Source organism: Microchirus variegatus, assembly GCF_963457635.1.
Source record: "Microchirus variegatus genome assembly, chromosome: 3".
NCBI classification, from domain to species: Eukaryota; Metazoa; Chordata; class Actinopteri; order Pleuronectiformes; family Soleidae; genus Microchirus; species Microchirus variegatus.
Genome location: NC_139804.1, coordinates 23,400,834 through 23,410,575, shown reverse-complemented (window position 1 = coordinate 23,410,575; position 9,742 = coordinate 23,400,834). Strand labels below are relative to the sequence as shown.

The 9,742-nt window shown below is 40.0% G+C and overlaps 1 protein-coding gene and 1 long non-coding RNA gene across 2 annotated transcripts; both read right to left on the bottom strand.

Annotated features, from left to right (window-relative positions):
• Window positions 1–3,637: 3,637 nt before the first annotated feature.
• LOC310925036 (uncharacterized protein) lies at window positions 3,638–5,040 on the bottom strand (the record flags this gene model as incomplete). The annotated part of the gene is made up of 5 exons (XM_083886903.1): window positions 3,638–3,834; window positions 3,931–4,107; window positions 4,232–4,504; window positions 4,827–4,941; window positions 5,032–5,040. The coding sequence occupies 5 exons, from the start codon at window positions 5,038–5,040 to the stop codon at window positions 3,656–3,658; spliced, it is 753 nt and encodes a 250-aa protein (XP_083743029.1). The 3' UTR covers window positions 3,638–3,655.
• Window positions 5,041–5,244: 204 nt separating this feature from the next.
• Window positions 5,245–5,796, bottom strand: LOC310924363. Its single transcript, XR_014592788.1, has 3 exons — window positions 5,624–5,796; window positions 5,420–5,537; window positions 5,245–5,336 (listed from the first exon to the last, which is right to left on the bottom strand). It is a non-coding gene; the product is annotated as an uncharacterized lncRNA (long non-coding RNA).
• Window positions 5,797–9,742: the final 3,946 nt, after the last annotated feature.

The window sequence follows — 9,742 nt, the reverse complement described above, 5'->3', positions numbered from 1 at the left end:
GTTGTCCCAATACAAGTTTATTTACCTTAGAAATCTACACATATTAACGAAGACGATCCCATGTTTTTATAATAGTCATGTCTGCACCAAATACTCTTACCTTTGCTCAAGATGAACTCATAAGCCCTCTGCATCTTCTCCAAAAGGGCTTTTGTGTAAGGACTGGGGGGCAGATGCGTCATTATGTCTGCTTCCCACCTTCCTCCGGCCCTTTTATTTTTTTTCCCAAAAAATAGAATGGGTTTATAGCCTATTGCCTCAAGTTTCTTCACCTGTAAAGAACACAAGCAGTTGGCACACATTAGTTAGCCACACTGCTTAATCAAATTAACCCATTAGACAGATGGGTCAGGTCAATGTAAGATAAAAGATCAGTGACAGGACAGGAGACAATAACAGTATGTTTGTAAAGACCAGATCATATTGTGCCTTGTATATGACAAGCAGAATGTTAAAATATGTACTTTCAGTTTATGGTAAATATACAATATGAACATTCTTACTTACTGCAATACGGGCAGAATGAATAATCCGCCCATGGTTCCTGTTTTTGAGGACTCCTTCTGCCCACTTACTAGTAAATGCTGCCTCCTTTTCCTTTTTTTGGGGGTTTGTGGAAAGACTGCTAAAACAGGCACTGCAGGATTTTCTGATGGCCTGATTTGGGGTATTACAGGATGGACAGGGCCTGAACTTTGGTCGTGTCATTGCAACAGAAAAACACTAAATAAACAAGTGGAATAAAGATGGACAGACAACACAAACAAAAATGTAAAAAGGACTAAGACAGGAACACGACTATGAAAGACTCACAGACAACAACAGGTACACACAGAATAACAATGAATGTGGCTCTTAAAAGTGCCTTTGGTTTTTATTTGTGAGTGTGTATGTATGTGTGTGTAAGTGAATGATAAATTTGATGGACCTGTGGAGAGAAAACAATACACTATTCAGACAGAATGTTTTACACCAGTATTCTCTTCCTCAGAATATTAGGCTATCTGATATATTACATCACTAAGTGGCTATGTAGCTACGGCTTTTTGGGGGATAATGTAACACAACACAGGTAACTGGAACTACATTACAACTTGAACTCACACTTTTCCCCATGTATCTGTATGGTTTTATGTGACAAATAAAGTTGAATTTGAAAAGAGAAAATGTTGTTATTCAGTTATTCTAGCCAGGGTGGTAAATTCATTTTATTTATTCATTTCTGTGCTAACATGATCAAATTCAACAGCCACCCACCCACTCTACATCATTATTTTTTTTGTCTGAAATCTAGGCCTACCAGCCACATTGTAGAATTTGGTGTATTATCATTTCCAACACTAGTGCTATGTAAGCTAATAGCAGATGGATAACTACTATTTTAATAAAGTTTACAGTCCAACAAACATGCTACACTGAACTTCTGAAGGTGTTAAAAATTTATTAAATTAATTTTGCCTGACTCGATCGTTTTGGGGTAAATATTGTAGGTTACGTGACTCCACTTACCGAGAGGAAAAGCGCGCAATGCGACACACAGGTGTTACACCGTATTTGGTCACCCGTCAGATTTGGCAACGTCCGATCCTTCAGTATAAAATGCCACATCAAATTATCTGTCGGTTTTGTTTTAATGATAACTTTAACATGAACACAAAAACGAAGTTGTGACCGACAAATCAACAATACGATACGTAAATGTTAAGGGAATTCGTTTTAATTGTGTATTATTCCATTATGAGAATTAGAGTTGTTTTATTCTGAAAAGCAGAAAAAAAACAACCACAAAACTCCAAAAATTCCTAAAATACAAAAAACAACAACATATATTTTACTTTTTCTTCACATAGATGCAGTGTAAATACTATTTTACACTGCATATTATACATATTTCATATATTTATGAGATATATCTTTTTTATATCTTAACTGTGCTGCTGATTTGTATTTTTTAATATAAACAGTGTTTTTCATAGAGTTGGAAGTTGTAAATACTATGTTTAGAGTACACAGTAGAGATTAAGGGATTGCTCAACACATTTGTGTAATTAGAAATAATTAAAAATATTGAATATTTAAATGGTTGAATAGATTTTGCCTACAGTATACTTTTTTGACAGAGCTCCCTAATACTGACTGATTTTGCATGATAGCTTAGGTCCAAGCTTTCTAACCTGGTCCCATGTCTGTAACCCCTTTTGTTGCTGAATTATGACCATTCAAACATGCACCAAGATCAAGGTTCAAAGGGCAGTCTTTCAAAGCAGGAGCCATATTGAGTTTTCATACTGACATATGTTACTCTCCAGGCTGAGACCTTTCCAATGATATATTTGGTTCAGCTCCATGACAAAGTTTTATTTTTTCTTTACATGGGCACAAGCTAGTGTAGGTGTAGTTTCAGACAGCACTTTGAAAGCCTAGTGAAATGAAGCCTGTTGTTTATTTTTTGTTGTTTTTTTATTTATTTTTGTGGAAATAATGATCAATAGCATAAGGCTTGGAGAAAGGCCTTTAATGTTGTGGGTTATGGGTTATTAAATTGTAACTGAGCACCATCATGTGCAGTACTATTTTCATTTAGAATAGAACAGAATAGAAAAATAAAAATGTATTCATCTCCTGGAGGGACATTTAGATTATCCAGCAGTTTAATTAATCTTAAATGACATTATATATGTATGATATAAAATGATATATGAAGTAATGTGTGTAGCCTAACAAATGGCATTGGGTACTTGATGGCCGCAGGAATGACTGATTTCCTACAGCTTTCTGTCCTGGAGGTGAGGGAGATGAGCTTATTACTTCGGCTGCTCCTCGAACCTTTGAGTCCTGTGTAGACCCACAACGGGTCACCCGGGATGGTCTTCAATTTACACCCCATCCTCCACTTAACCACAGCCTCTACCAGCTCCGCTCCCTCTCCCATCACAGAGCTACATTTCACGAATGAGCTTGTCTAATCTGTTCCTGTCCCTGACCCTAATGTTGTTACCCCAGCAGACAATGACAAAGAATGTAACAGTTGCTGGACTGATAGAACATGTGCAGCATTACATTAGAGATGTCAAAGGACCTGAATCTTCTCAAAAAAGAACCCTGTTTTGTGTCTTTTTGTCTCACTCTCTGCAGCATGGTCTTGTGTGTTTTTGTTTGGAGCGTGAGAGGGAGAGCTGGTAGCTACGTGCATCAATGAAAGCACACAGCGCACAACTAATTTATGATAGGGTAATAATCATTTGTGTGTGTTTCGGAATAGTGCTGGAGACCCCAAGTGACTCTTCATTGGGCTACTTCTTCTTTCCACAGTTTACCAACAAATCAGTAGCCTAACTAGTGAAAACACACTATTAGTAAACATGATATTACAATATCAGTTGGGTTATTTTATTACATTATTGGTTTTAATGCGTGCATGTGTTGAGAGATGTTAAGTCCAGTTTGATAACCCCGTCTTCATCTCCTTCAGATAATAGCCACCCTGTTACAAGATTTGATTCACAGAAACAGTGTTAGAGTGCTTTATTGGATGACTGTTGATGTCATGTGACAACATATCAGAGGGATCAAAACACTTCTACTTTCACAAAAATAATTTAAAGACACTGTCCAGCATTTGGCTGGTGGCTGGGATAGAAATCTCTGGTGTCAATTATTGTTCATCATCGGAAATTTCAGAGTCACTCTGAAAGTTGATGTCCTCTTCGCCAACCAAAACTTGGAGGTAGCAGTCTCTTGCTTTCATCCTCATCTGTCTGATCATGGACTGCTTTCTGAGGATGATGCTTCCCAGACCTTTTATCCCCTCTTCATTTAGGCCCCAACGAGTTTCTTGAAAGTACAATAAGATACATCTTGTGTTAGTAACTTTATCCAGAGTCATCAATGTTTAAGTATGTTTACGTAATAGATTATTTAAATGCATACTTTTGATTGTACCACCAGAAAGCTGGCAGTACATTTCTTTTAGTGCACTGGCACGACTACAAAGCGATTGCCAGTGATGGCCCATCTCCTTGACGAGAATGGTCTTCTCCTCCTGAAGCCGCTTCACCGCCATGATGAGGTCAAAGGCCCGCCTCTTCGTCCTTAGATCAACAGAGCCTGAAATGCATTTGTGACACAGACTTGGGTCACTGTCGAGTATTTAAAGGATACATTTGAGACTTTATGGGTTTTGATTATGTGTCAGATTTATTGAATGTATTCAATAGATTAGTGTACCTACCACTGTGTGGTAGCTGCCACGGCCATACTGCCTCGCCCGACAGAATGGTTTCCAAGCACAGATTTTCTGAGCTTGGAACCATCTTGTTGTATTGCTCCACTACAGAAGTGAGGAGCCCCTTCTCCTCCCGGATCTTGCGGCGGATCCTGGCACGGCCTTTGTTGCTGTCAGTATCTCTGTACAGACGCTGCGACCGCCTCTTGATGCATGCCACTAACACCTCAATTCTGCTGGCCAAGGCATCAGCATCATCAGTGGTGGTTGTTGTTGTTGCTACAGCAAAGGAAAAATAGATGGCTTCACTTAAATTGAACTTGTACATTATGCAATGCAGTATGAATCAATAATCTCAATTCAAAGCATTTCTTAAAACACATTTTGATAAGGTAATGGATAATAAAACTAAGTTTGCATTGATCGGGTAATCACAGAAAAACAAAACAAAAACAGAAAAAGACTAATCGGAGCTGTACAACTCTGCCATGAGATAATACATGGCAGAGTCCTGTCCTGTCTCATATGGAGACAGGACTGATCAACAGAAAATGATACAAAATGTTGGCTGGACTTGTATTACGAGTGACCATTTTCTCACCTTTTGCCCAGTCCTTCACATCGTTGGCCCAGTCTTCCAATTGGCTCTCTGTCACTGCCAACTGGGCTTTCATGGACTCCAGGTTCTGCAACTGGCTGTGCAGTGCTTTTGTGGTCTACAATGACAACAGACAATAAGTGAGAAACAAATGTTCAGCCCATGGCTTCAGATACCGCAAACATGGAATATTAGGGTGCTTTCACACCTGAATCATTTGGATCAGTTCTTCCAAAGGGAACACTTTATGTCATAGATCAGTTCGTTTGGTCACAGTGAACATGTGAACACAGCAATTGCGATGGATGCGGAACAAAACAAGCAGGCTAAGATAGCTTGGAAGTGTTGGTCTCGACTCATTTCTATCCGAGCCATGGTCGACATAGCAACCAACACAACACACAAGGCTACATAGGGTTACCTTTTGGTATCGGTGACTCAGTGAGGTGGCCAAATTACAGAACTTTTGCCGATTCCAGCGCATGGCCATGAGAGTCAGCATGTCTGTGCGCCCTGTAAACACAGAAAATATTTACCATCACTATCCTTACTTATTACACTTATGATCTAACTAATGCAGTATGTGGTCATCTCACCTGCTTTTGACATGTGCTTGGTGGTCACTGCTATCCTGGACAGGAAGGCATTACATTGTTCTACCTCCTCCCCAAGTGTTGAACCAGCTCCCTCCTGATATGCCCCACTCCATTTCACCTAAGAAAATAGCAATATGGAGAAGCTGTTCACATGCATATGCAGGTGTTCATATGTGGTTCCATTATATGGTAATATTTATTTACCTCACACTTGAAGTCATGGGCTTTGGCATGAAACACCGAGAGGAATGGTTTCATGCCAAGGAGGTGCCGGAGCTCTGGGCAGTTTTTCACCACTTTTTGCAGGTATGGCCAATATTTGCATGTGACATCCATGCAAAAAAAGGTTACTTGCCTACTGGCAAGCTTCTCCTGCAGGTACAGGGGATAGGCAAAAATTTCTCCCCTGTACATATTTAAAGCATGGAGCAGCACTCCATGCCGACACACTGCCAGCTCCAGTCCCTCCTCATCAACCTTACTGGCAGATCTTTGGGAGGTCTCTCTGGCTGCCGACCACTCCCCTCCACAAACACCTCTTCCAGAGACCTACAGTATGGAAAATGGTTGATACAAATGGTACACAGATTCAACTTAACTCCTTAGTAGAAGGTGATTACATATATATATATACATATACATATACACATACGCACACACACACACACACACACACACACACACACACACACACACACACACACACATACACACACACACACACACACACACACACGTATATATATATGTATGTGTGTGTGTCTACAGTCTTACATGTTTGGTTGTGTTGTGGATGTAGTCAACAAATGCGGCAACATCTTCATCTTTGGCTATGAAGGCACCTTCAAAGATGGCCTGCTCCTCAGATCTAAATAACAAAAGGGTGCACAGCAGTTTAAGATATCTTACAGTTTAAGGTTACTTGGTGAACGTTAAAGAGTTCTGTTTTCTTATTACTACAAACACACATGACATTATACACATTTGGAGTACCTAGCTGCATTCCTGAAACGATAATGCTTGCGGTTTCCATCGACAGATACCGCAAGCATATTTGGGGTGCATGCAGGACAGTTGAACAGGTCCTCCTCACAGATGTTGTCCACCTCATACCTGACAGCCTCCCACTCAAAAAAACTTTTCTGGAAGCTGTCCGGTGAGACCTTCCCAGTCTGTTTCAAAACAAGGAAAACAACTTCAAATAATGTGCAAAACATTGTTTCAGCCCACAATACAAAGACATGAACAACGCTGTAGGATAAAAAACACCTCAATACTCACACGGCCAAAGCGGACAGTTCTTTGATCCAGCATCCTTAAAAATGCCTGGCAGGACAGGCCTGGTGCTGCCATCTTCATTTCCTCAAAGGAATAGAAGATGTCTATAGCATACATTGTGGCGAAGTGAATGGTAGCAGGCCAGTACTCATTTTTTACAAGGTCTTCCAGTCCAGCACTCCAATTTGCTTGGCATGAGTCACAAGCCAATTCAGGCATGCTGAGATCATATCGTCCTAAAGAAAGGAAAAACACATACACTGTAATGTAAATTTAGCCACTTGGGGTAAGGATTTTTTGTAATGTGGCATACATTGCTCAATAGTCTTGCAGATTTCATGATAATAAATAATAACTTGAATGTATAGCCCCTTTCAGGGAGCCCAAGGACTCTGTAAATAAAACATGTAGGGATGAATATTTTTCAAGTAAGTTTCTTTACAAACGGGCAAAAATCAAAGTTCTTCACATCCTCACCATTTATTGTGACCACAGCAACAGCCTTTCCAGGTTTGACCCTCAATGACCCTGGTGAACAACCGCAAATTTCTCCAGGCATCTCCAGAGGTACAAGCCGCTCTGAAAAAGATTATACATATAAATTACTATCATGGGAAATATAACATTGCAATGAGACAAAGATTCCTGGAACCACTTACAGACCTCATAATAGAAAATTAGATTTAGAAAAAGGCTCATGCAGTTCATTACCAAAAAATAATAAACAGACGCTCGAAAAGCTGATTTCATAAATTGTTTAAATAGTCAAACTAGTGAGCTTAACAAGTTTGAAAAAGGGGAATTACATTATGTGTACTATGTTGTATACACACAAGTCACAACTTACCACAATGGGAAAGAGCCTTATCCACAACAACAGTTGTTGGAGGCAATGGCTCAAAGAATCCGGCTGTCATTCCATCCCTGTTATGAAGGACGTGTCTGGAGTGCATGACAACGTCACATTCAGCACAGAAGAAGGGGCGTGGTCGACAGTCCCGACAACGGATGACAGCTGGATTGCTCCCACACTGTTGGCAGATGTGTGTGGCCACATATTCTTGTGAAACAAGAGTATTCACAAGACGGGGTCTCTCCGCCCTCCAGCTCTCTGACAACACACTTTTTCTTGTGCTCCAGTTGGAGGAAGCCTGAGGAGCAGCTTGTGATACCTGCTGCTCATCACCAGCATCATCCAGTGAGTGCTGGAGATCTTGTAGAAAACATTCTGTAAAATATAATGAATACTCAAAGACAATACTTTTTTTTACAATAGACGCTATGTCTTTACATCATGTTGCCCTGGGCAACGCCCCTTTTGTTTGGACTGAGTGGCAAAACAAACCTCCCTTAACGTGGTGAAGGATAACGGTAGTGAAAGATTTAACAGTTATATTGTCCATTATTCTAGCAAATTTGACAAACATGGACTTTAAATTCTAACTTGGGGTCAGGTATGTTGTACATGTATGTTTATGAATGAACATGTACTTTGGGCTTTATGGAGAGACAATGAAGTACATACCGACAGTGTCTGCAGCAAAGGCCACCTCACAGGTGGTGTCAGGTGCACTGAAGGGAGGATCGGGCTTGCGACTGTGACCAGCTGTATCTGAAAGAAAAAAGCACATTTCTGAATATATAACATTACCATTTCCTACACATCCCAAGGCTAATGGCGCATTTGTAGCCTGGTTATCACGCTGAGATGGCACAAGCTTAGTGTGTCATATCTAGATGGAGAGACTGTCTGGAGAAGACCAGTCAGTCATCTCTCTATGAGGCATCTGACAGGAAGTTGAGGAGACTAGACTCAAAATGCAGTATGCGGAACTTGGGGAACACGTGGCGAAACTTAATAGGGAGACAGGGGCAAGACACAGATAATAAAACTAAAAACAAAATAAAACAGGAAACAGAGAACTTCAAAATAAGAATATGACCCAGGTAAGCAAGACACAGAACTTCAAAATAAATAGGATATACATAAACTACACAAAATCCTGAGTAAATGACACTAAGACAAGACAGAGGGAATTGATTACACAACACAAGGAACACAACAGGGATGCCGATAATGACAGCATCATATATTATATACATTCATTACATGAAGATTTATTACTTTCTTACGGTACTTGCCAAACGGAAAATCTACCCACTATTACTTGATTCATTTTGGACCCTACCACCACACCTGACATTGTGTTAAAATGGTAGACAAAATAAGCCCTGGCTTCAGTCTACACTGTTTGGTCTTTGTTGAAAGACTTTTTTGTAATGTATTGACTGTTGATTTCTGGAATAAAATGAAGTAATAAACATGTCAAATCAAATCATCAAAATATCTTGCTTGAAAAAAATAATACTGACCCTGACTTGACTGGTTCCTGCTCGATCTTGGCCTCAGAGAGAGCAGTTTTCCATCGCTGTCTCTCTTTTTCCAACTCACCCTTGGCTCAGGTGGTAAAGGGTGGGGTGCTGCTGCTGCCGCGCCTTCCTGCACCTCAGCAGATACATTCTCAAAACCGTGGAGGTGGTCATTGAGCTCAAACTGATCTACCAGGTCATCCAGGCTCATGAGTGGATCTTTTGGATCAGTCATGATCGGACAGATCAGACAGACAGATAGACAGACTGACAAAGAGATCGACAGAAAGAAATACAAGGACGAGGCAATCTCTCTCTATCTCTCACGCACACACACACACGAGTAACAACGCAAAACAGACTGACAGGTACACACACGTTAACTTACAGCAAAGACGTATAACAAAACAGAGTGGCTCTTAAAAGTGCCTTTGTGTTGCTGGATGGTGAAAATACCGATGAAACAAAATGTTTATTGTAGATCAGAAACACCTGTTAAAAGAAAACAATAGAATTTAGTAACTTGTCATTCTTCCAGTACATGTTTATATGCATGTTATATACATATGTTTATATTTACAGTTTAAAATAGAGAATGCAAATGAAAAACTCTGCACTAGTAGTGTGAAGATGTTGTTGCGCTATTATGGATAGTGTTTTGGAATAATTTTACTC